At 55.9% G+C, this 26246-nt stretch overlaps 1 protein-coding gene across 8 annotated transcripts; it reads left to right on the forward strand.

Moving 5' to 3' along the window:
- The first annotated feature begins 967 nt into the window (after positions 1–967).
- CCDC155 (coiled-coil domain containing 155) lies at positions 968–24761 on the forward strand. 8 transcript variants are annotated; one of them, XM_029926120.1, is made up of 21 exons: positions 968–1188; positions 3447–3584; positions 6891–6995; positions 7510–7696; positions 8172–8236; positions 9405–9471; positions 9721–9882; positions 10352–10469; positions 10800–10850; positions 15687–15764; positions 16038–16094; positions 16386–16445; positions 17114–17178; positions 17326–17428; positions 17663–17791; positions 19512–19634; positions 19928–19986; positions 21630–21675; positions 23335–23399; positions 23480–23599; positions 23726–23990. In XM_029926120.1, the coding sequence occupies exons 1-21, from the start codon at positions 1161–1163 to the stop codon at positions 23865–23867; spliced, it is 1968 nt and encodes a 655-aa protein (XP_029781980.1). In that variant the 5' UTR covers positions 968–1160; the 3' UTR covers positions 23868–23990. The 8 variants fall into 8 exon arrangements, with proteins under 8 accessions (XP_029781980.1, XP_029781984.1, XP_029781986.1 ...); XM_029926124.1 differs by lacking the exon at positions 968–1188 and adding an exon at positions 1293–1362; XM_029926126.1 differs by lacking the exon at positions 968–1188 and adding an exon at positions 1620–1797.
- The last annotated feature ends 1485 nt before the right edge of the window (positions 24762–26246 follow it).

Raw genomic sequence — 26246 nt, forward strand, 5'->3', positions numbered from 1 at the left:
AAAAAAAAAGTAAATAAGGGAAAAACCCAAGACACACTTCCTATGGGGGAAAAAAAAACAAAACACAGCACGTAATTTCTGTCCTTGATGGAATGTATTAAATAAGCAAACACCCCAACAAGGAAAACAAGTACTACAATGTAAAAATATTAAGAAAAGAAAACCCTCTCACATGCATAAAGGGATTACCACTTTAAGGCCTCAAGGTAACAAAGGAAGCAATTATTATCTCCATTTCCGGGCTATGAGCCTGAGGCTCAGAGAGAACGAGCCATTGTGCCAAGATCACAGCTAGAAAGTGATGGAACCAAAATTCAAACCCAAGAATGTCTGACTCCAGGCCCATAGCCTTGTCATCAACTCTACACTCACTGCCCAGTAGTTAAGAGGCATGGATCCTGTCCACTCCTTCCCTCATTTATTCAACACCTTTTTTTTTTTTTTTTTAGCACTCACACTGGGCCAGGCATGTTCTAGCCCCAAAACGGCCTCCTACTGCATAGAGCTCATGTGCCAGCGGGGGTGACAGTACACAAATATACGTCAGGTCGTGAGATATGCGGGGAGGACCACTAATGGTGGTGGTTAGGGAGGCAGTGTGGCAGGGAAAGATCTCTCGGAGGAATGAATGATGACGGGGTGAACCGGCAGAGGCAAAAAGATTCATTTTCTGTGTCTCTGCTAGTAGAAAGGAGGAGCGTACAAGACACTTTTTGTCCCAATTTGGATGTAATTCTCTTCTCTCTAGCAGGAAAAGCTGAGAGTATTTTTTTCCCACTTCCTCCTATAAGCAATGAATGAAACCGTTTGGGAAACAATCTTTCAGGGACCTGTTCATACATGGTGGCTAGAGCCACAAAGGGCGCGGGAGTGGTGCGGCAAGACAGGGTAGGACATCATTGTGACGGTGACAGGCAGCCTTCCACGGAAGAGAGGGCAAAAAGGGCATGACTTAGTAGTTGATAAAAAGTAGGGGATGGGGGTCCCTCAATCCAACTGTTCCACTGCACCCAAACTTGAGGCCGGAGAGGAGACCCCAACGTAGGAGACGCAGGCCCCCCTTGCTGCCCTTACCGGCCGCACTCGCTCCAATTTCGGCGGCCCTCTCGGCCAATGTGAAGAAACCTGCTCCACCGGGACCGGCGCGCTCCCGGGCAGCCATGCGCATGCGCGGCGTTCGGGTTGCAGGTAACCTACGAGACTCGGGCGAGCCTTCCCCCGGTGTGCGCCTGCGTCGCGCGGAGGCGCCCAGGTGGGGCGGGGCTTAGACGCCGCGCGCGCTCTCGGTCTCGCCCCGACCTTTCTCCTTTTTTTCTGGCGGGGACTGCGCACGCGCACCTTCTTCCCGAGCAACTGCCGTTGGTAGGTCGTGGGCCCCGGAGCGCCCTGGATATGGCGGGGTTCCCCAGGGAAGCCCTGCAAGAACCCCCAAATCCTAGAGGACAGCCCCCAATATCAAGACGTTCCAAATCTTGTTAAAAGTTTTCGTGAAATCCTTATCCAAAACCCTTCAGAAATACTGAAAAGGACGCCTAGGAAATGTGATAGACGACCCCTGAAATCTTGTCAGAATCTTCTAGAAATTCTGTCAGACTTCTCCCTCAGACCCTGCCAGACTACCCCGCAAAAATTCTGTTACATTCCCTTCCCAAATCAGAGACAGCCCCCACCCCCGAACCCCGCCGAAATCGGCAGATTCCCACAAATCGTGTCAAACCCGCCAACAATCCTGCCAGATTCGCCCCCCAAATCCTATCAGAGACTTCTGAAATCCAGCCAGACACCCCCAGAAATCAGGTCAGAGACCCCCTTAGAACCCCTTTCATTCCTGCCCGGGTCCTCTTCCTGCTCCAGCCTCCGGGTGGAAGAGCCTCAGTGCTTGCGGAGAGCCTCCCCTCAACCCCTCACCAGGAGTTTATCCCCCAGTCCCTATCAGAAGCTCTAGTGCCAGACCCCCCCCCCAAACCCCACAGCCATCACACCCATTCTGCATCCTCCAGTGATGCCCAAACCCTGGAAGGACGGTCTCTCTTTAAAGGCTGCTTTTTCTAGAACATCCTAAAGCTGCCAAGAAGTATGCACCCCACATCTGTGGACCCCTCCGGTGCCAGGGAGAGCAGAGTGTGGGTAGTATTTGGTGAGGAAAGGCGTGAAAGCAGGTGGGGTGAGGACAGACAGGCCCCAGGTGACCCTAAGTGGCCCATTCCCCCCAAGTGTGCCCAGTTTAGCCCCAATGGGCACAGTTGTCCAGTGTAGTTATTAATAGCCCTCTTCTTACTCTTTTACTTTTTTTTAAGTTTTATTTATTTATTTGAGAGACAGAGACATCATGAGTTGGGGAGGGACAGAGAGAGGCAGAGAGAGAGTCCCAAGCAGGCTCTTCACTTTCACCACAGAGCCCGATGTGGGGCTTGAACTCACGAAACCGTAAGATCATGACCTGAGCCAAAACCAAGTCAGACGCTTAACCAACTGAGCCACCCGGGTGCCCCAACACCCTTCTCACTCTTGAAAGTGTCCTGGCCCTGGACAATACGTCGTATGCATGGTCAGCCTGGTTGTAATGGAGGCAGGGCAGGGGCCACGCGTGAGGATGGTGCAGGTGGCACCACCAGAACTGCAGGGACCACTCTGTCCCACACCGGCCAGAAGGGCTAGGACATAGCTCTGGGGGCACCAGGGATCCATGGCAGGGGTTGGAGCAGGAGAGAGATGGGGTCTAACTCAAATGAGAGGCCATCCATTCCGAGTACAGGCTGATAGGGCAGAATGTCAGTAGCCCAGCGTGGTGTGGGAACCCAGCGACAGCAGCTTGTTCAGAAGCACTTTCCCAGAGGAGGGGATATGTAAGCCCAGCCAGGAAGGGCTGGAAAGGAGGGTGTCCCGCGCAGATACCCCGAGGTGGGGACAGCCAGCCTGGTTTGGGGGAGAGTATGCAGTTCAGAGTTGCTGGAACAGCAAGCATGATTTGGAGTGGGGAGGCGGGCAGGGCCAGGCTGTGCAGGGCCTTCAGTGCCGGGTCCAGGATCTAGGCTCTCTCCCTGGGGTACTGGGGAGCCATGGAGGGAACACTGAGCAGGTCAGCTCTGGGGCGCTGCTGGGGATGGACAGGATGGGAAAGACTGGAGACTGGGAGGCCGGGGAGGAGGATGGGACCCAGAGCTGTAGGGAAGAGAGGAGGGGTCAAGTTAGCAGTGTCACAGGGCAGGAGGGACAAGGCTGGTGACCCCCACCCACTCAGCCCCCTCTTTGATCTCTGCCGCCCACTCCTCGGCCCCCACCTCGTTTTCCCAGCCCACACCTCCAATTCATAAAACAGGTCCCAGCGGGAGCTGCTCTGGTCAGGGCAGGGGTGGGCAAACAGGTTCTGAGAACCCAGAGCGGCCTGGGGCACAGGTGGGGCAGGGTGGCTGGTCTGAGGAGGCCATTCCCGCTCGTCCTTCCAGGAGCTCTCGGAGCAGACGACCCTTTGCCAGTTCGTCCCAGTGACAAAAGCAGGCTGTTAGTTTCTCCCACAGCTGCGGAGCGACCGGGGCAGCCCATGGACGTGCCGGAGCCCGGGGCAGGTGGCCCCACTGCAAAAAGTAGGTGGCTGGGTCCCCTGTTCACTCCAAGGGAGGATGACGTGGGTGAGCGGGTGCCTGAGCCTCCACTCGGGTGCAGGGTGGGAGGGAGGGAGCTCTCTTTGATGAAGTGTCCCATGTGCGCCCACCTGTCTGGATACCGTACCTCCTTTGCCCTGGGGGAACTACTGCAGAAACCTTAGCAAGCTCTGGAACCTTCTTCCCTAAAGACCTGCTGGGTCACCCCTCACTTCTTTCAGATCTCTGCTTTCTGAACAGTCTTCTTTCACATTCCCTCCCCTCTCCTGCTTCTCTTCATACACTGTTTAGTCTCTGTCTCTCCCCCTGGGATGTGAGATCATTTGTTTGTTTGTTTGTTTGTTTTAATGTATGTTTATTTTTGAGACAGAGAGGGAGCAGGAGCAGGGAAGGGGCAGAGAGGGAGGCGGACAGAAGATCTGAAGTGGGCTGTGCGCTGCATTGACCGCAGCAAGCCCGAGCCTGACTCAGGGCTTGAACTCACAAACTGTGAGATTATGACCTGAGCCGGTCAGAAGCTCAACTGACTGGGCCCCCCAGGTGTCCCGAGACGGGGGTCTGTTTTATTCACTCTGGCATTCCTGGTCCCTAAGAACAGCGCTGACCAACATGTGAGCCATAAATTTTAAATTTTATTAGTAGCCAAATGTAAAGGTAAAAAGAAACAGGCAAAATGGAATGGGAATGATAGATTTTATTTAACCTAATAGGTCCAAAATGGTGTCCTTTCAGCATGTAATTAACACAAAAACGTATTAGAGATATTCTTTTTTTCTTTTCACACCAGGACTTCAAGATCTGGTGTGTAATTTACACTAATAGAGCACCTGAATCCACACTCGCCACAGTTCAAGCTGTTTAAGCCCACGTGGCAAGTGGCTGCCCTATTGGTTAGCACTGCCCTCGAGCCATGTTTGACGTGGAGGGGCTCAGTTATTGTCCTTGATTTGTTTGGACGGATGCAAACCAAAGGGGTGTGAAAGCCGGCCTGGGGAGGAAGATGCTGGGTTGCCCTCTCTGAAATTCATCTGCTAAGTGGGAGACCCCAATGTGATGGGGGAGAAGGTTCTCACCCTCGGGGAGAGGCAGGGCCGCTGTCTTAGAGGCTCCCAGAAACCAGTAGCAGAGCCGCCATCTTTTAAGGCCGCAGGCCTGGCTGGACTCTGGCCTCCAGTCTTTGCAGAGGGCAAGGTAGGAGGCAGACACCTGGGTGCGGGAGCACAGGGCAGGTGGACTGAGCGACAGACATCGAAACTTCTCCGGCACCAGCAGAGGGCGTGTGGTCCCTGAGGATCCCGTGGCCAGGGCTGAGCCGGCTTCGGGAGGGAAGGAAAGGGAAGGCCACACCCGGGAGAGATGGAGACAGAGGAAAGCTGGGGGAAAGAGCCAGAGAGACCGCCGGGCAAGGAGAGAGAAGGCTTGGGGAACGGAGGATCACTGGAATGTGGGGAAAGAAGCCCAGAGCTGGAGAAGCAGTGAAGAAAATGGGGGCAAGGAACACAGAGATAGAGGCAGGGCTCCGGGAAGGGCGGGGGGGGGGGGGGGGGGGGGGGGGGGGGGGGGGGGGGGGGGGGGGGGGGGGGGTGGAGGAAGACAGAGAGAAGGAGCCAGAGAGAAAACTAGAGAAGGGCAGGGACAGAGACACAGAGGCAGAGACACGGAGGATGGAAATGAAGGGAAGGAAATGGAACAGGAGAAACAGAGTGACACCTTCCTGAGGGGCTCCAGATAGACACGTGCGGGTCCTCTGAGTCAGGGTTGACCCTGGCTTAGCAGCCCCGGGGTGGGGGCAGGGGTTGAAGGGGGTGAGCTCGCTGGGCCTCAGGGTCCTTCTTCTCTGTGACCTGGGGAGCACAGTGAGGGAAGAACACCGTGAATTCAGGTCAAGCCCCAGCATGGGCCCTGGTGTCTCCTCTCATTGTGGGTGCCTTCTCCCCTTCCCTAGGAGCGTGGGTTCAAACCCGCATGGGCTGAATGTTAGCCCTCTACAAAGGACCTTGGAGAATAAAAGGCATTAGAGCATCCATGAGCGCCTGGCTGGCTCAGTCAGAGGACATGTGTCTCTTGATCTCAGGGTCGTGAGTTCAAGGCCCACATTGGGCGTGGAGGCTACTTGAAAAAAAAAAAAAAAAAGAGCACTCATGTTCTGTTATTGAGCCTCCACCACGTGCCAGGCCTTCTACCCCATGCCTTTCCAAATTTTATCTCATTTCTTCTCTAGGAGAGAGGGAATGCCATGCCCATTTTCCAGAGGAAGAAACTCAGAGAGTCTGTGTTCCTTGCTCATGTTGCCCTTGGGTTAGCCAGACGAGGCAGCCTGTGCTGAGCCTGCTGCTATACCCAGTTGTTCAAGGGTGGGGAGCCTTGCAGGTCACTTTCAGCCCAAGAAGTGGGGTCCAGTAACCCCTGGGGTAGCGGATCTTCCCCTGTATCTTGGAGCATTCCTTGAATGCCTGCTATATGTAGGCACTGTGGATATAGCCCTGGACAAAGAGACCTAGGGACGTTTGCATGTCTGTCTGTGTTGGGAGGCCTCTTTCCACACACAAACCTAGCCCTCCCAGCCCTGGTAAGCGGGGAGTCACTACCCGCCCCTTTTACTGGTGAGGAAACAGGCTTCAAATGGAGAACAGACTTGCCCACAGTCACATAACTGGGCTCTGAGCTCCTAACCGCCCGCCCCCACCCTACCTAGATCACCCATCCCCTCGCATCTTGGGCCCCTGGCTATGGGCTGCAATGACGCCAGCCGCGCCTGGGGATTCAGGTAGGAGAGAGGCTTGGCCCCCTGGCAGGCTGGGAGACCGGAGATGCGGCCGGCAGGATCGATCTAGGCTGCCCGCACCTTATTGGATTGTTCCTGGCTCCTGGGCCCCCCTTCACCCTCAGCTCCTCCCAGAATCCTCTCTTCTTTGCCCTCCTCTGCCCCTGGCCCCCTCTAAGCAGAGCCTAGGAGACCAGGGAAGAGGGGAGGAAAGGGTGATCTCAGAGCCTCCTTTGTTATCTGGGCTCCTGAGTTGCTCAGACACAAAGGATTAGACCGCAGGGGGGACTTCCTGGCCTGAAAGATGGGGCCCATATCCTCTGGATGGAGAGCCAGGAGGTCACTCAAAGACCCTTCCTGTTGCGGTCCCCACCCGGAAGCAGCTTCCTGCTGTTCCCCACCAGTCCTAACACCAGGTGGCTCAGGATGAATTCGCTCCCTTCTGCAGGAGCACGGGACCTGGGGTCACTCCCTTTCTTCCTGTCCCCCTTCTCATGGGGCTGCCGGCCCTCTTATCTCCTCAGTGTACCTCTGGGACCAGCTGGAGGAGGGGAGCCTGGGGACGCTGCTGAGCTTAGAAGAACAAATACTCAACTCGACCTTCGAAGCTTGTGACCCCCAGAGGACAGGTGGGGGGCCGGGTGGGGGCCGGGCAGTCCCTGGGCCTGGGAGACACAAGGAGTAATAAGGGACAGAGATGGAGGGGCTGGAAACTGGGGAGCCATGGAGAGAGGGATGGGCTAGTGCCCCTTCTTGGGGGTCCTGCAGGACGAAGTGGGTGATTGTGGGAAGCTTTGGGAAGGAAGTGGATAAAGGAGCCGAGGGCTTTCAGGGTGAGGACATTAATGGAAGAGGGTCGGGCCTGGGAGAGGGAGGGAGGGCATGAGGGCCTGATGGGGCACAGCAGGTCCTGTTGGGTCCACCCTGTGAGTGGCGAAGACTGGGCTCCATTTCCAGGTGACAAGGTCAACTCAGAAGAGGGGAAAGGACTGTGTCCAGAGTGTCTCAATTAAGCCATGGTGCAGGGGTGCCACCAGCTCACCATTGGTGTCCTGCTTTCAAACCATCTCCTGTCCCTACCCCTACTCCCCCCCACCCCCTGCCACCTGCCCCAGACTCCTTCACGGTATGCTCTGTCCCTAGGTAACGTGGCTGTGACCCGCGTACTAGCATATTTGGAAGCCGTGACAGGACGGGGCCCCCAGGATGCACGCCTCCAAACGCTGGCCTGCAACCTGGACCCCAATGGATTGGGCCCTCAGGCCACTGTGGACTTAGACACCTTCCTGGCCGTCATGCGGGACTGGATCGCTGCCTGTCAGTTGGATGGGTGGGTCTCTGCGCCTCTCCCCTTCCCCCAGAAGTCCTTCCTAAGATCTAACCTTGTACCTGCTTACTGCAGCCCTTTGGGCATAGGGACCTACTGTGGTTTGACGGAGGCTAAGGAGGAGTGAAAAGTTAAGAGATAGGGTTGGGGGGAATGGGGTGGAAAGTCTGAAGATAAAGTTCCTGGGATTGGGGAGGCAGAAACAAAAGGGGCTGGAGGAAAAGTTGGGGTGTTAGGGGGCTGACCGAGGCCCTTCCCCATCCCTTCTCCAAACCCAGCCCTTGGCCTCCTGCTTTTCCATCTGGCCCAGGGCTCTTGCCATCTGGCCTTACCTTCCTCCCCACGGTGGTGCTACTGTCCCTGCTCTCTAGCTCTCACCTGACCCGGCCCCTCCTCCTGCCACCAGCAATCCCCCTGTGTGGCTGGTCAGCATTGGGGGTGGCTGCAGGGGGCTCTAAGCCTCATCCCTTTGATGCAGGGGATTAGAGCTGGAAGAGGAGACAGCCTTCGAGGGGGCCCTGACCTCCCAGCAACCGCCATCTGGTGAGACTACTATATATAGAATGAAGCAGGCAGGCCCGGGTCAGACAATAGGGGGACTTCCCACCTGGGGCCAGAGCAGGGGCACAGGGCAGGACCCTTGGAACCTTCGATCCACCATGGAGCTGTGAGTTTGGCTTTCTAGGCACCTCCATGACTGCCTCCCCGCCCTCCTTGAGCTTTGCAGGTTTTTTTCTTCAGGGGTTGGTTCAAGTCCTCCTCCTGACCCCAGCCCATCACAGAGGCCTGCAGGCCCTGCCTGCCTCTCCCTGTCCAGCTCCCGCCTACTGTCTAGTCCCTGCTCCCTTGGGCCTCCTGCCTCATCCTCCAGTGCACTCAGTGCCTGCCCACCATGGTCCTCCCTGGAGGTTGCTCCCCCTAAACTCCCCACACCTGGGGAACCGTGTGTGGGGAAGTGCTGGGACACCCCAGGCTAAGGTCCCTGGCAGTCCAGGCTCACTCATAGCCCTCCTTTCCTGTAAAAACCTGATTGATTAGCTGATCAAGCTACCTACCCTGCTGTTCGGTTTGGTTAGTTAATTCACTCACCATTTTACATCTAAGACCTCACACACAGGAGGTGCTCCATTAAAAAAAAAAAAACTTACAAAACCAAAACAAAAGAAAAAAACTTTCTGGACATTCCCTTCAACCTCCTCCAGGGGCCAGGGGAGGGGCAGGTCAGCTTCTCTTGAGGAAACACCCGTCTGGGAGGGCGGGAAAGGCTGGAGGCCCGAGGCTGGGGATGAGGTGGGGGTCAGGGGCCAGGAGGCAAAGGCAAAGCCTGAGCCAGGAGAGGAGAGTCGGCAGAGAACTGGGGAGGAGGGGGGAGGGCCTGGGCTCCAGTGGGCTGTGGGGATGAGCAGGGCAGCCCAGCGGCTGCGGGGGAGGGGAGGGAGACTGGGAGGAGGAGCAGATCTGGGGGCAGCTAAGGTGCCGCCTCATCTTGGATGTGAGGAACTGGGGGCTGTGAGCGAGGTCCAGCCTGCGCTCAAGGTACCAGTGAGCAAGAGGCTGTTCATGTGTGAATGTAATTGTAGCCCCAGGAGGAGATGACGGGACCCACAACAAATGTGAGGGTCAGGTTAGTGGAGGCCAAGCCTGAGTCCTGAAGTGCCCCAACACCTAAGGTCACTGGGGAGCCCTCCACCCTCTGTCTGTCTCCCCCCAGGATGCCCAGAAGCCAGGGAGCCAGCCAACCTGGAGAGCTTTGGAGGCGAAGACCCCAGACCTGAGCTGTACCTGTCTCCCCCCACCCTGCCCTCCCTACTGCCCCTGCCCTCCAGCCTCCATGCCTTAGGGCTTGGGGTCCTTCGGGAGTGGGTGAAGGATTGGGGCGGGGTGCTGGGCTGCTAGCTCCAGGAGAGCGGGGCAGTCTCTCTCCTGTTTCTCACTCTCCAGAAGAACCTCATGTCCCACCACCCGCACCCCAACCTGGGAAAGGAAGTGGGGGCTGTGGCCGGTGACCAGCCCCTCCCTGACCCCAGGCCCGCCACAGCTGACCTGCTGAGCAGCCTGGAGGACCTGGAGCTGAGCAACCGCAGGCTGGCCGGGGAGAACGCCAAGCTCCAACGCAGCGTGGAGACAGCCGAGGAGGGCTCCGCGCGCCTCGGGGAGGAGATCTCTGCCCTGCGCAGGCAGCTCCGCAGGTGGGCCCGCGCGTCCCTCCTGACGGGACACCCCCGCCCCCTCTCGCTCGCTCACTCTCCTCTCAGCATGCTCTCTCTGTACCTCCTGCCCTGCTCTCTCTGCACCTCCTGCCCTGTCTTCAACCCTGCACCCAACCTTTCTGCTCTGGCTCTTTTTCTTTTGTGTCTCCCTGGTTCTTGTCTCTCAGCCACTGGAGTTCAGACTTCCCTCCTTATTCTTCTGTGAGTCTCCACATCAGCGGCCGGTTCCTTTCTCCTCGCTCATGTCCATCGTGATCCCCCTATTTTAGTTTCCTGCTCTCTCTAGGTCTCTGTCCACACCCCCATCACCTTAGTCTTTTAGGTAGACCCTCCCTCTGGGTCTCTGGGCCCCACCCCCAGGTCTCTGTTGCTTCCAACTCCCTAAGTGTACCTATCTCTACGGGCTCTGTTTCCCTCCCATGTGGCCCACCTGCCCGCCCCCACTCAGTACCCAGCAGGCTCTGCAGTGTGCCAAGGCTGTGGATGAGGAGCTGGAGGATCTGAAGACTCTGGCCAAAAGCCTGGAGGAACAGAATCGCAGGCTCCTGGCCCAGGCCCGGCAGACGGTGGGTTCTGGGCAAGGGGCACAAAGGTGCCTTCCCCTTTTCTTGGGAGTCTGGGCAACCGTGTCCGACTGTGGAATGGGAAGACACAGAGGTTACCCTGGCTTCTTCCCTTACTCCAGGTCTTGCTCGCCCCCGACAGGGCTCGGATCGATTTGCCATCCCTCTTAGGACAAAGAGGACAGTGGGAGCCCATTAGGGCTCCCAGACCCATTCTCCCAGACTTGCTCCCTAATGACCCAGACCCGAGATGTGTTCCCAAGTGGGGTGATGGGCAATATGGGGGCAAGGAGGCCCTAAGACAGCCTTTGTCCTCTCTCCGGGGTTGCTCAGGAAAAGGAACAGCAGCATCTGGTGGCCGAGATGGAGACTCTGCAGGAGGAGGTGAGCTGAGGCCCAGTGCCCACCCACCCCTTCCCCAGTCCTCAGGATCTTCCCACCCCACCCGGCTGCCCCAAACATCCTCAGCAGCCTGCACCCACTTACCCTTGCAGTCTGTAGAGAGAGACCCCCGAATCCCCAGGACACATGAATGTCTCTGATGGTCACATCACTGCGTGTGAGGACTGCCTTGGTTGTAAGAGTGGGGGGCGTGGGGCGGACTTCCTGGTCATGCTGGGGCTGCCGACACAAGCATGGGCCAGTCTGTCCCCCTCTGAACCTCAGTGTCCTCACCTGTAACAATGGGCAAAATAACAGAATCTCCCTCACTGGGTTGTGTGAGATTTCAGCAAAAGGATGCGTATAGAGTCTTAGGGATGAGGCAGGACCCACTGGAAGTGTTCACTGAAAGTTAACCAGTATTGTTCACATATTAGCATTTTTTATGGTAGAAAGAATACAGACTTTGAAATCAGCCCAAGTTCAAATCCCATCTCTGCCACTTACAAGACGGGCCACCTTTACGCATGTGACTTCTCCTACCCAAGCCTCTGTTAAATTTGGATACACCTAGTCATCTTAGATGGAAATGAAACTCATCAATTGATGAAAGTCGTCACTGTCCCCCACAAGGTGGCATCTAAGTTGCTGGAGACCCACATGGCATCTCAGTGCTCCAGGAGGTGGCGGTCCTCACTCACATCTGCTCTCTCTGCTGGTCACAAGATTGATGTTCATCATCCCATCTGGTCCTGGACCTTAGTCACCACCACATGCTGGCATCCACTGGGAGCGGGCATCACCTCTGGTGTCTGGACGTACAGTCCTCACTGCACCTGCTGGTGGTGGCCCTCTGGACCCCCCAGCACACAGTGGCCTCGGGGGCTCCCCCTCAGCCACTTCCATACCCTTTGTGGGCCAAAGAGAAGGCTTGGCTACTTTCCTAAAACTCTTTGTGGCCACAGGGAGTCCTATGGGGCTATCTGCTTCCAGTCCTCACACAGCCATCTCTATTCTGTTATTCACAGGCCTTGCTGGGGCTGAGACTGAGCTGAGAAATGGCCTCTCAGATTCCCAGACCCCCCAGGGGTTGCATGTTTCAATAGCATCCTTCCTTTCCATCATCACCCCCTCTGCAGCTAACCCGGGGCTTGGGGCCGGCTCAGGGCCTGTTTCCCCTCTGCTGCTCTTTTCTTTTATTTAAATGTTTTTAGTGTTTTATTTAAAATTTTTTTAATGTCTTTTATTTATTTTTGAGAGAGAGAGACAGCACAAGCAGGGGAGGGTCAGAGAGAGAGTGAGATACAGAATCTGAAGCAGGCTCCAGGCTCTGAGCTAGCTGTCAGCACAGAGACCGACGTGGGGCTTGAACCCACAAACCGTGAGATCATGACCTGAGCCGAAGCTGGCCGCTGAACCGACTCAGCCACCCAGGCGCCCCAGCTGCTCTCTTCTTTGACCCTCCTATACCCCTCCCCGGCTCTAAGGATCTTTGCCCAGTCCAGGCAATGATATGGATTCTGCCTGATCCACCCCCTCCCAAATCTCTTGGTGCTACATCGGTATTGTAGCTTTTGTATTTAAATCCGAAACTTTTCCTCTGGCTTTTCCATGAAATTCCATCATTTGGGACAATGGAAATCTCACCACAGGATGGCTGCCACAATGTGAGGCATGGGTGCAGAAGGGAGGTGACTGTTCCAGAACATCACTTTTGTAAGAACGGAGAAATTTTCCCTAAAACCCCATGGCAGAACCTCCTTCTTCTATGGTATTGACCAAAGTGACATCATAGGATTATAGTCAAACCACTCCCTGGCATGGAGAATCTGACCACTGCTGGGCCAGAATACTTTCAGCTCCAAGGAAGAGAACACAGAAGAAATGGTGGCTTCACTCTGAAGGACACTCATTTCCGCAGCAAGAGGCTTTGAAGGCCTCTGGATTGGTTTGGTGATCCAGGCTTGTTCATCTGCCTGTGGCCTCATGATCACAGATGGCTGCAGCGGCTCCGCCCTCATGGTCTCATCCAAAGCAGGACAAAGAGGGATGGGGGGGGCAGTTGATACTTCTCCCATGACTCTCTTTTCATCAGAAGGAACAGGATTCCCAGGAGCACCCCCACTATACCCACCACCCCAGCGTACCTCTCTTCCATCTCACTGGCAGGAGCTGGATCGCATGACACCCCCAGCTGCCAAGGAGCCTAAGCGAATATCTGACCTTTGTCAGCCGCTGGAGTGGGAGATGAGCAAGTCCGCGGGGGTGAAGATGGCCGCTGGGTTAGCCGACCGGCCACTTCTCCTGAATCTGCCGGGATTTCCATCTCCTTCGCCCCAGGCCGGGACCCACCTGCCCCCGTGGAGAGTGGACCCCCAGCGAAAGCAGAAGAAAGAATAAGGGCGCATCGCAGCCGGCAGTCTCAGCCTCCTCCCACCCAGAAGGCCCGCTGCCAGGTCAAGTGCCTTGAGCGGTGCCTGGGACATCCTAGGCGCTCGATACACCGGAGCTATTCCTGGCTGCCTCCCACCGCCGCTCCCCTCCCCGCGCAGCCTACAGAGCATCTATAGATCGAGTTCTCAAGTTACAGTAGAATAATGCTGGAGTAAGGGACACTCAGACACTCCGTTTTCCTACCGAGAACCTACAGGGCAGGGCTCAGGTTACTGCAGAAGAAGGCGGGAGAGGCTGAGTAACCGGGTTCCCCGCCGAGCGGCCCAGGATCCAGCTGGCAAAGCCCCTACCAGGTGGACAGATGTTGACACAGCATTCCTGGCCCGTCCTTCCTCTGCCCTTCACCTGGCAGCCCGGGCCCGCTGAGACGGAGCGCGAGGGACCGCTGATGGAGGACTTGGAGCCGAGCCAGCTGGAGAGGAGGAGCTGGTCTGGGCATCCCCAGGGGCGCCGGGAGGAGCGGGTGTGGTGCGGGAAGTCCACCTGCCTCTTTGCCCTGAATGCTTCTGCCCATGGCGGCTTCACATCGAAGCCAGTGCCAGTTGCTGTAGTCCTGGTGCCTGGAAGCCCTAGGCTGGATGGGGGGCCTTTTATTCTCAGATCCCACAGCATGGCTGGCGTGCGCTGCCCTCTCCTGGCCCCCTTGTTTTCTCGGATAATTCTCCTCACCCAGGAGGACTCAGGGCGCCCCCGCACGTCTTCTTCAGCAACCCCCTCATCCGGGCTCCCGCAGGGCCCAGGCCCTGGGCCTCATCGGAGTCTGCCTCCCACGTTGTCATCATCTGCTTCTGCCCTGGTCTCCACCTCTAGCGACGAGCTCCCCTGGGGGGAGAGATGAAGCTGGCTCCCGGCTCTCACCTGAGCTGCGCCTGGCTCAGAGTCTGGCCGTGACAATGGCAGCATCTGGAGTCAGATTTGGGTTTGAATCGATTTGCTCACCAAAAATTGGGGGGGGCGGTGATACCAATAACAACAGTAACACTCGGGACAACCAGACGTCACATTCTTCCTGAACGGCTCAAGATGACACGTCCAACCGCACCCGTGAACTCTTTCTACCAAAATTTGAACAGGAGCCTGGCCAGGGCCCTGAATTTACCCACCAGTTTAGAGGAAATAAAGGGGTTGGAGGAATGGGGTAAATGTGCCACACAGGGAAGGAGAAGTCCGTAAGCCAAGTCCAAATGCCCCAGTTCTACAGGACAAATAACCTGATTTCTTTCACTAAAGAAGGGGAGGTGGGTGCCACTGTCAGATGAAAAGCAAGGAGACATTTCAACTAAAAGCCACAGCGGACCTTGTTTAGATCTTCATGCAAACAAATGAAATGTGAAAAGACATTTGTGAGATAACTAAAATGAAAAAAATAAAAACCCAACAAACATAGGGAGCGCCTGTCTGGCTCACTCAGAGGAGCATGGCACTCCTATCTCGGGGTTGTGCGTTCAAGCTGCACATTGGGTAGAGAAATTACTTAAAAATAAATAATCTTTTTTTTTTTAAAGCGTCGATTCAGGAGTGCCTGGGTGGCTCAGTGGGTTGAGCATCCGACTTCAGCTCAGGTTATGATCTCACGGTCTGTGGGTTCAAGCCCCACATTGGGCTCTGTGCTGAACACTTGCTCAGAGCCTGGAGCCTGCTTCCGGTTCTGTGTCTCCTTCTCTCTCTGCCCCTCCCTTTCTCATGCTCTGTCTCTCTCTGTTTCAAAAATAAATAAAACATTTAAAAAAATTTAAAAAAAGTTTTTTCAACATTTATTTATTTTTGAGAGAAAGAGGGTATGAGCGGGAAAGAGACAGAAAAGGAGACAGAATCCGAAGCAGGCTCCAGACACTGAGCTGTCAGCACAGAGCCCGACATGGGACTCAGACTCACGAGCCATGAGATCATGACCTGAACCGAAGTCAGACTCTTAACCGACTAAGCCACCCATGTGCCCCTCATCTATATTTTTTAAATAAAATGTTTAATGGTTATTTATTTTTGAGAAAGAGACAGAGTGTGAGTGAGGGAGAGGCAGAAAGAGAGAGGGAGACACTGAATCTGAGGCAGGCTCCAGGCTCTGAGCTGGCATCATGGAGCCCAACTCGGGGCTCATACTCACGAACTGTGAAATCATGACCGGAGCTGAGGTGGGACCCTTAACCGACTGAGCCACCCAGGTGCCCCTCAGCTCCTTTTGTTTTTTCCCTTACAGATGAGCACACAGTGACGCACAGAGAAATCAAAGCTGAGATCTTACAGGAAGGTTGGAGAGATTAAATGGGACAAAACCTAGAAAGTGTTTAGCATGAGGCCTGTTGCACATCAGGTGTTCCAGAAGTGTCAGCTGTGGTCACTAGCATGTGCTGGGGGTGCCTGATGACTGGTTGTTCCTTCTTCCAGAACGGGAAGCTACTGGCTGAGCGGGACGGAGTGAAGAGGAGGAGTGAGGAGCTGGCCACAGAAAAGGACGCTTTGAAGGTGGAACCTCTCCCTTCCTGCAATTTTTACCAGTTTCAGCCACTCTGGCCTCGTGAGATCCCGGGACTTCCGTGAAGCCATCAGGCTCCCGGGGCTTCGGGCGGCTTGGCTGAAATCCCTCTCAGTGTAGCTGATGTCCAGAGACATGGTGGGAGGTTGAGGAGAGGGTCTCTGGAGAGCCGGGTCGGCTGGGAGGGAAGCGGAGGGGAGGGCAGCACCGGCTGAGGCCAATCCTGGAAGGCCGGACAGATGGACGGGCTCCTTCCTTGGCAGCGGCAGCTCTGTGAGTGTGAACGCCTCATTTGCCAACGAGACGCTATCCTGTCTGAGGTGAGGGGCCCTGGGTTGCCAAGGGGACATTTGCCTTCCATATGCACCCACTGTCTCCTGCCCCTAGTCTGGAAAGGGAGGTCCTGCCAGGGTCTCATCCCTGGATAAGCATCCTGGAGAGGCCAGAGGGGTCTCCCACCCCCACCCCCACCCCGGGTCACAAGCATGGCCTGCAGGACCTAGAAACCTGGCGCTTCCCCCCCCCCAAACTCCCCCTCCCAGTCCTCCTACCCCTGCCTCAGTGTCTCTGTGGGGCTGAGCCCAGTCTCAGTCGCCTTCTGGCCTTCCCAGCGTACTTGCCATGCAGAGAGTCTGGCCAAGACCTTGGAGGAGTACAGAGCGACGACCCAGGTAGGCAGCTGCCCTTCTGCCCTCGGCCCCCTGCCTGCCCCACTCTTTGGCCACCTCTGGGATCTGCTGCCTCTCTCTGTCCCTGCCCATCTTTTGTGGAGTCTCTAAAACTTGTTTCTTTCATCTCCTCTGTAAGACTGTCTCTCCATCTCTGGTTCCATCTCTCTCTCTGCCTTTTCTCTTGTTCTCCATTTCCTTTCTCTCTCTCACCCCGTGTTATCTCCATCTTGGGTCCACTTTCATTCTCTCGGGGGTCTTCTCACCGAATCTCCCCTGCTCATCTTGCTGCGTGTCTGCCTTTCTTTGATCTAGTCTGTCTGGTTCCAGAGCCCACTCTACTCTCTGTTGGTCCCTGGTCGTTACGAATCTCTCACAGCCCGTGTGTCTTTTCCCTCCCTGTGAATCTGTGTCCATCCATGTCTTGTTCAGTGTGTCTCCATCTCTGCCTGCCTTTTCTGATTTTTCGTGGCTGCTAGGTTACCTTCTGGGTTCCTGCTGCTTGCTGTCTCTCTCTGGCTTCCTAAGTTTCTTCCCCTTGTCCCTTGGGAATATGTGTCTGGAGGAGCCCAAAGAAGTTGGGGGATGGGGGTGAAATTGACTATAAGTGGAGCCCAAGGCTGGAGGTAGAAAAGAACAGAGGTGAGGGTCCCCCACTCCCTCCTTTGCAGGAACTGAGGCTGGAAATCTCACACCTTGAGGAGCAGCTGAGTCAGACTCATGAGGGGCTAGATGAGTGAGTGGAACATCAGGGGTGGAGGCAAGGACCCTCCCCCCCCACCTCCAGCCACATGGTGGGCAGGGCTGCAACCCCAGAGTGGGCGGATCAAAAAGTAGCGAGCAGGCACAGAGAGAGCCTTCCCCCTCTTGACGGTGTGCCCAGGCTGGGTGTCCCCAGGCTACTGGAAGTGGCCCAGGTGAGAAGAGCGGGCTGGACCCAGCTGCTGCCCCCGTCACTGGGCGTGGAGATCCAGGCCATTCAACAGGTAGGCCTGGCTTCTTGGAAACACCCCAACACCCTGCTGGCCACAGCTCTGACCTAGCCCTGATTCTCACCCTACCCTGCCTGCCCCCCAGGACCATCTCCATCCTCAACCTCATCCCTACCCTCGCCCAGCCTCACACGAGCCCCCTGCCTCCCCCCACTCCATGCCTCAGCCCATCCTCGTCTTCTGCCTTCACCCGGGTCTCCCTGGCCTCAGAAATGCCTTCCCTCCCAGAAACAAGAAGTGGCAGACTACGCTCTCTCCAGCCCCCTCTGTGGAGTGTGGCAGTGGGAGGAGGGCGTCAACGAGACTGAGACCGAGGAGGAAGCAGAGTGTCCACCTGAAGCCCCAGCTGGGGCAGAGGTGAGCATCGGAGGGGCTCGGAGACCACGGCAGTTCAAGAGCGGGGAAGGGGCCTGGGGCTCCGGTGCCACGAGCTTTCGGCCCATCCCGCAGGCAAATGTTGACTGAGGGCCTGCTGGACACAGAGCCCAAGCCAGGCAGGACCCCATCCCTGCCCTCTAGGGACTGGCCCGAGAGTGCAATAGACCGGAGTAAACAAAGGGAACTCAAATTGCCTGCTGGTAGAAAACAGGGTCAGGAATCACTATTTACATGGGCATGTAGGGGAAAGGTAAGAAGTGAAGCGTTCGTCCAGAAGCCGTAAGCATATGTTAAGCTTTTGCTTTGGGAGGTTTGAGGGTTTGTTTTGTTTTGTTTTGTTTTGTTTTGTTTTGTATGTGTGTGTGTGTTTGTTTTGTTTTTCTAAAACTTTTACATTTTGGATACGAGCACCTTTAGGAAAAGCTTAGCAAGCCCACTATGAAATCTTGAACTCAACCAATAGCTGTTGTTTCAGGACTTCTGTAATGACCTGAACAGTATTTCAACACCCTTTGAAACAACTGGCACAGCTCATCTTCAGTGTCCACAACGGAAAAGTGAGATTTTAATCCATTTGTGCCAGAGTCTTTTTTTTTTTTCAAAGAAAATATTGCTCACAGCTCTGTAATTGCATTGTCTAGAAAATTATACTGCTTCATGGGGCGTCTGGGGGGCTCAGTCGGTTAAGCATCCGACTTCAGCTAAGGTCATGATCTCACAGTGCGTGGGTTCTAGCCCCATGTCGGGCTCTGTGCTGACAGCACAGAACCTGGAACCTGCTTTGGATTCTGTGTCTCCCCCTCTCTCTCTGCCCCTCCCCCACTCATGCTCTGTCTCTCAAAAACAAACATTTTAAAAAATTTTTTAAAAAGAAAGAAAATTATACTGCATCAGAATTGCACTGCTTACCATTGTTTTTTTTTTAATCTTTATTTTTATCTATTTTTGAAAGAGAAAGAGAGAACAGAGAGAGAACAGCTGGGGAGGGGCAGAGAGAAAGGGAGACAGAATCTGAAGCAGGCTCTTCAGATCTGTGAAGTCAGCACAGAGCCCAGCACGGGGCTCCATCTCACAAACTATGAGATCACGACCTGAGCTGAAGTCGGATCCTTAACCAACTGAGCCACCCAGATGCCCCTACCATTTTCTTTTTGTCATCTTTTAGGTTTATTTGTATTTATTTTTGAGAGAGAGAAAGAGAATGAGTAGGGAGGGGCAAAGAGAGAGGGAGAGAGAGAATCCCCAGCAGATTCTGCAGGGCTCGAACTTACGAACTGAACCATGAGATCCTGACCTGACCTGAAACTGAGTCAAGAGGGAGATTTAGGGGCGCCTGGGTGGCTCAGTCAGTTAAGTGTCCAACTTTGGCTCAAGTCAGTATCTCACAGTGCGTGGGTTCAAGCCCCGTGTCAGGCTCTGTGCTGACAGCTAGCTGGGAGCCTGGAGCCTGCTTTGGATTCCGTATCTCTCTCTCTCTCTGACCCTCCCCTGCTCGCTCTGTCTCTCTGTGCCTCTCAAAAATAAATTAAAAATTAAAAAAAAAAGAGGAGATTTAACTGACTGAGCCACCCAGGCACCTGTTCACCGTACTTTAAGGAGCAACTTGTCTCTTTGCTCATATGTTCCCTGCGTTGAGAGAAGCTTCTGTTTTCCTTTCAACGACGGCACTGTTTGATTTTTCATTACCCGCCCCCCCCAGTGTCTCTGTGAGGGAGGCATCCTCATCCCTCATCCTGTCATCCATGGGAAACTGAGGCTCAGAGAGGTCACACGTCCCCAGTCACACAGCCTATGGGGGGCAGAGCCACACCCCCCAGAAGAGGTAGAAGTTAGAGTGGATTCCCTGTGAGGTCTCCGACGCCCCATCCAGGGGGAGTTTGAGGAGCTCCTGGGAGGGCGAGAGGTTTGGGGGACCTGGGCTCCTGGGTCCTGAGGAGGAGGGGTTTGGGGGGGCCCAGAGCAACTCTCCCGTTTCTGGCTTCTGCTCTGGGGGGTGGGGGTGGGTGCAGAGCCAGCCTCATGGCGGAGCCCAAGAGGAGGGCAGGTTTTAGAAGCAGGTGGTGAATTCTTGCAGGTGCCACAGCCCAGGGGACCTAACCTTTTCTTTTCCCACAGAGAACCTTCCAGGGAGAGCCAGCACACCCTCAAGGAGGAAGGAAGGAGCTATCGATGTGGTAAGAAGCTTGTTCCTTCCAGAGCCATCCCCCTGCCTTGGGGTGACACCAAATTCTTGGGTGAATTTGAATAGCATACAAGGACCGAAAGAGCCCTGGGGGAGCTGCTCATCATTCATTCATTCATTCATTCATTCACTCATCACTCATTCTTTCACACTGAGGCCACCCTGGGGCCTGTGACCCACAGTGAGTCACACCCAGCCTAGAGGGACACAACACAGACTGGCCCAGCTGGCTCTGTGAGGACATCTGACACTTCACTCTCCTTGAGGGGGAGGCGTCCCTGGGAGGCGATGCTTGAATAGGGTCCTGTAGGAGCAATTTTCATCTAGGAGACAGTTGTCAGGCAGATGAGACAGCTCAGTCACTTGGTCACTGTCACTGAACACACCTCTTCCAAGGCCTTCAGGGAACCCAGGGATGAATGAGACCCATTGGGTCAAGGGCAAACACCCAGGTAGTTAGGAGACAATTGGGGACCCTAGAATCAGACAGCCTGGTTCAAATACCAGCTTGGTGACTTAGTGATAGGGGTGGTGGGCCATGGAACCCCAGCCTTGTGATGTTCCAAAGCTCAGATGCAGGGGATGCAGGCCTCCAAGGAGAGAGAGAGCCTGAGCCCACTCTCCTCCAGGGCCCTGGCCTTGGGGCCTTCCACCGCCCTCCCCTCTTGCAGGCTCTCTGCTGAGGCAGCTAATGAGGCTGCCTGCCACCAGCCTCTAATTGGGCTCCTCTGAGAAAGCTGAGATTGGGCGGGAGGGGGGTCCAGAGCTGCGACCTCCCCCTGCGTCACCAGGGAGGGAAGGGAGGGGAGAGAGGGGAGAAGGGGCTGAGCGGCAGCAGGGGTGGGGGCTGGCCATCTGATTTTCCCAGGAGCAGGGCAGTGTGATTCACAGATCAGGAAGCTGGAAGCAAGGGAGGTAGTGAATCCTGTGGCCCCTAACGGCGGCTAGGGGTGAGGGCTTGGATCCTGAGGGGGGGGGGGACGAGCCACCTGGGTCCCAAGGAGAAGTCCCAGAGGACGAGACAGCTCTGTGTCTGACTGGGCAGAGGCTGGGGGTGATAGCTGTACACAGCTGTGTCCTGAGGTGGTCAAGGTGGTGGCAACGGAAGGGTGGGTCCCGGGCCCCAGTGACACTGGTAGCCGGCGGTGTGGACATCTGCCCTCCAGGGGTGGGGGGGCAGGTGGATGTTTGCCCACCTCAGAGAATGACTTGTTGGGGGGGGAAGATTGCTCACTAGTTGGCTTCTGGAATACCTGTCCTAAAAGAAGACCCAATAAGACTGAGACTCGCTGAAGGTGGCGCGGCCCACCAGGCGTGAAGCGGGAAGTGGGGTCTGACCTGCCCCGGAGTGTGGCAGCGCCCTGAGTCTGCCGTTGGGGGAGAGAACAGAGGCCTCGGCTCCGAGCTAGAAACACAGCCGCCGAGAAAGCCAGTTGGATGGAGAGCGTGTTGAAAAGTCCCCTGCAAAACACATACACTGACCTACACTCAGCGGGTTGCTCATGGGGCCCAGGCCCCTCCATGGTGCCCAGACCGCATTAAGACCCCTGCTTTACAGGTTCATTCAGCTCCCTAGTGGGCCAGTGGCAGCCAGGCAGAGGGAAGGTGCTTGCAATAACTTTTTTGTCCCCTCAGGTTGCCCAGAAGAGAGGAAGAGGAAGAATTGGACACCCAGGTCGCGGTAGGCAGTCCCCAGCCCCCTCCCCAGCCCCCACCCACTCCAGGCCCTGGAGGAGGCTGATGTAGGGGCAGCTCCTCCCAGCCCTCACGCCACACCCCCACTTCTCCAGAGCAGACAGAAAAATCATTTGGCCAAGAGATAACAAGGCCCTTGCTATAGCTAATGAGAGCGGACAGTGCTGTGGGGGGAGGCCTGCAGGCCAGTGGGCGGCCAGAATGTTCCCAGGGGACCCCCAAGCGCATACACAGGGCTGCAGCTGCTAAGCCACAAGCCTCACAGACGTGGCTACACCCCCGGAATGCGAAAATGCACACGCACATGCGCCCACACACAGGAAGGGGGCCAGGCCCGCCCCAGCCAGCCCCAGAACTCCCTGGGACAAAGCGCCTGTCACAGCCCCCCTGGCTGGCACCACACACACCCCACACCCCCTGCTTTGCTGCTCGAAGCAAGCGGCAGGGCGCAAGGTGAGGTGCAGGTCCCAGTCCCCACTCTCCAGCAAGGAAAAGGAAGGAAGCCTGGGGAGGAGGGGAGGGGGGCCCGCTGTATGTGCCCCTGGTATCTGGGCCCCTTCAGGCTCCAGACCATCCAACGCGGTCTCTCTGAGCAGCCTGACCCCAAAGCCACCTCCCACTCCCTTCCATGGAGACTGGTCCCCTCCTCAGTTGTCCTCACAGCTGACTTGACAATGATTTTTACCTAGCTGTCAGGGTGGGGTGAGGGTTAAGGACCATGTGTAAAGGGCCTGGCGCAGAGCAGGTGCACAGTAGGTGGTGGTGGTCAAGGTGGTGGCCTAGACTGGTGTTCCTGTTACTCCTTAGTGTTGTAATTATTGCCATCAGCACCATCCATGGAACAAAGGTGGGGTGGGAAAGCCCAGAGCAACAGAGGGGATGCCCTTTGAGACAGACGGGAGTGAGATGGCTCCTGGATGAATATTTGGGGCTTTTTTTTAATGTTTATTTTTGAAAGAGAGAGACAGTGCAAGTGGGGGAGGGGCACAGAGAGGGAGACACAGAATCCAAAGCAGGATCTAGGCTCTGAGCTGTCAGCACAGACTCACAAACCACGACATCATGACCTGAGCTGAAGTCAGACACTTAACCCACTGAGCCACTGAGGCGCCTCTTAGGGGCCTTACTCTTAAAGCACCTGCAGGCTCTGATACAGGCAGGAAGACAGACCCATAGAGTGCCCACACTGGACAAAGCGTGCCCACCCAGGGTTGGGTTCCTGGAGAAGATGAGGTCTCTGGCCTCGGAGATCTTGGGTACTTCCAGACTCAGATGCAAATGGAGACAGCAGTATTGAGCAGCACACACAAGTACCCAGTGCCCACTCTGCCAGCACTGTTCCAAGCACCCTCACGCTGTTCTGCCTTTTACCTGTGTTCCCTCAGGCAGACTCCCCTTCAGCGCTGGGCGGTGGGTACTTGTTGATGCCCCCGCCCCAAGATGGGGAAGGCGGGGCATGGAGACGTGGGGTGACAAACAGCTGGAAGCTTGCAGAGCTGGGAAACCCATGCGGTGGTGTATCTCACAGCACTGAGCCACTGTGTTCCAGCCCCTTCCATGCGGTCGCTTCTGTCCACTGGGCTGAACCAAGGGCCTCTCCCAATCCAGGGCCAATGTCTCAGATCTGTTTCCTTTGTCCTTCCAGGCCAATCGCCCCATCCCTCTGGGAGACCCTCTCCCTGGAGACATTCCAAGAAGCCCTCCTGAGAGGTAACAGGACCCCCAGGGACCGGAAGGGACGGAGGTGGGGGAAAGTCCGGCACAACTGCCCCGTCCTCCCTTCTGCCCAGCAGCCCTGCCGAGCCAGATCTGCAGCGAGCCCTGGTGCCGGTGGTGAAAGAGCTGGTCCCAGTCAGGAGGCCGGACTGGCGCCAGCTCTGCCTGGCGCCCCTGCACCCCCAGCCGCTCAGGTGTGCCCCGAGGCAGTCCCAGAAAGGGGGGTGATGGTCACACACTGGGACATTGCCCCCTGCCGAGACTCCCCAGGCAGCTCCCCCACCCCTCCCTAAGCTCTGCACTGCCCACCCCCCCCTCAGGGTCACCAGGCCCGCGCTGATCCCCGCTCCGGTCCTGGGGCTGCTGCTGCTGCTGCTTCTCTCAGTCCTGCTGCTGGGCCCGTCCCCGCCCCCGACCTGGCCCCACCTGCAGCTCTGCTACCTCCAGCCGCCCCCAGTGTGAGCCCCCGAGCAAGGTCTAGTCCCTGAACTCTCCGGGAACCTTTCTACTGTTATTACCGTTGTGCCAGCGTTACCTGGAGCACCCCAGTTCGGGGACCCCAGATACAGTACTCCAGGATCTGCACCCCCTGTTCTGGGTTTTCATCTTCTGTTTTGGTTTGGTTTTCTGACATTGGTGACTACATTTCTTAGTAGCACAGCTTACCAGTAATGGACTAGGCACTAGGCAGGTATCTCCCTCGTGAAACAAGTCTGGAGGAGGACAGCGGCGGGCCCACAGCTCAGAGTCTCCACGGCCTGGGGGCCAGGGGGGCTGTGAATCTCTACGATTCTCTTGGCCCTTCCCTCTTGCTCAGGAGGCGACAGGCATAGCTTCCCACGCCACACCTGCAGGAAGAAAGGGGACATGTCCCTGTCTTTTTTTTTTTTTAAATAAAAAGCGGTAGCCTTCCCAGAGCCAGCGGCAGACCTCTGTTTATGTCTCACTGGCCAGAACCGCCTGCTGTGACCACTCTTAGCTGCAAGAGAGGCTCGGAGACCGCGCACCCTCCTGGCGGACAGAGGGAGAAAGAGATGCGGCCCGGGCCTCCCCACAGATGTCCTTTGTGGTGCACACCGCCCTCTGGAAGCCGACCAGTGCGCCTTTCACTCATCGCTTCCTGCTCATTTGTTCGCCACAATTAGGCCTTAGAAGATAAAGCTGTAGAAAAACAGGCCCTCCAATGTCAGGCTGGGGGCCGCTGGTTTGCTCCCAAGGATGATGGGAGCTCTGGGAGATTTTATTGCCTGTTTTTGGTTACTTATGTTTTAATTGAGACGTAACTTATATACAAATAAATGGCTGTGCTCATTTGGGCAGCACATATACTAAAATTGGAACTATACAGATAAATGGACAAATTCTGAAGTCTCAGGTGCATGAATTTCTGCATACGTAATCACCATGAAAACAAAACCCGGGTCAAGATAGAGAACAGTTTCAGCCCCGCAGAGGCTTCATGAGGAGAGTTCTGAGCAAGGGAGGGCCGGAGTCCCCCCTATCTAAAGGCAGATAGTGATAGAGGTAGGCGCAGGCTCCATGTGAGCTCAGAAAATGCACTTAAGCCCTCCGGGGAGGACAGAGAGTTTTGTCCCAGAGAGGTGACATCTGTATGTAAGTCTTGAAAGATGAGTAAGGTTTGTTACAGTGAGCAGGGACCGACGGAGGGTGTCACAGGCAGAGGGAACGGTGTGTGTGCAGAGCAGGTGGTGGGAAAGCGCCTCGGTGCATAGAGAGCTATAGAAAGCACCATGTTGCTGGGATTAAAAAAAAAAAAAAAAAAGGGATTTGGAGCCAGGGAAGAGGCTACAGAGTTGGTGAGGAGAGAGAGAGAGAGAGAGGCAAGAGCCCATGGAGGGTTTGGAACAGCAGCCCAAATGCCCAAGAAAGGGCTGTGAGCAGGGAAAGGGCAGAATCAGCGATGGGTGGGGGACAGAGCTTGGATCCCGAGCAGGGGATGCATAGGAAGTGAGGCTGGAGGCAGGAGGTGGGGAGAAGGCTGGGCCCGGTGGCAGAGGAGAAGGCCTCAGCTGCACTGCATAGAAAGAGGGGGAAGGGCAGAGAGAGGCAGAGCGGGAAGGATGGAGCCAGAGACTGAGAGGTGTGGAGGAGGATGAAGAAGGAAAGGGCAAGGACAGCATGAGGGCCTGACCCAGTGACTGGGAGACGGTGGAGCATTTCCAAAACGGGAACCCAGGAGGAGGGGTGGGTTTGGGGGAACGCCGAGCCCGCCGAGTCTCAGGGTTCCAATTCGTGGCTGGAGCCCTCAGCCTGGAACTCACGGTCTGGAGATGGGCTTCTGGGTGTTATTCCCTGTGGACGGTGATTGACATTTGAGGGAATTACTGAAATCTCCTGGGGGAGGGGAGAGGGGAGGACTTCCAGGGGCCCCATTTCAAGAAAAGCCTCAGACGCTAGCCAAAGCATCTAGGAAGGAAGGAAGGTATGGGAGGAGCTCAGGCCAAGACCCAACCACCAGGCCCTCCGGCCTAAAGCCTGTGACAGGCTCCTCACCGGGTGGTGGGTTTCAAAGAGCCAATACGGGTGTCATATTTACAGGAGTGCCCGGCATATAGTGACTGCTCATAACTCTTTAATCCCATTTCTTCATGAGAGTCACAGAAAGGTCTAGACTTTACAGATTTGGGTTCCAGTTACCCTTCTGTCCTTTTCTGGAGCTGACAACTTTGGGGAATGAGTATTGACTTTCAGAGTCTTATTTGTGAAATTTGTTCAACCCCGAATGGTGCTGAGGAATATAGTTATTTCTTCATTCATTCATCTGAATAACAGAGAAGCAGCCCCACCTACAGTCTAAGGGCCAATTAGGGCGCGGTCCGC

Source organism: Suricata suricatta, chromosome 16 (assembly GCF_006229205.1).
Source record: "Suricata suricatta isolate VVHF042 chromosome 16, meerkat_22Aug2017_6uvM2_HiC, whole genome shotgun sequence".
NCBI classification, from domain to species: Eukaryota; Metazoa; Chordata; class Mammalia; order Carnivora; family Herpestidae; genus Suricata; species Suricata suricatta.

What these genes read in the sequence shown, in the direction of transcription:
- CCDC155 (XM_029926120.1), top strand. Translation starts at nt 1,161, where the DNA reads ATGCGCATGCGCGGCGTTCGGGTTGCAG. An exon ending in TGGAGACTCTGCAGGAGGAG is followed by an intron (nt 10,851 to 15,686) that starts GTGAGCTGAGGC and finishes TCCTTCTTCCAG; the next exon opens with AACGGGAAGCTACTGGCTGA. An exon ending in ACTCATGAGGGGCTAGATGA is followed by an intron (nt 17,179 to 17,325) that starts GTGAGTGGAACA and finishes CGGTGTGCCCAG; the next exon opens with GCTGGGTGTCCCCAGGCTAC.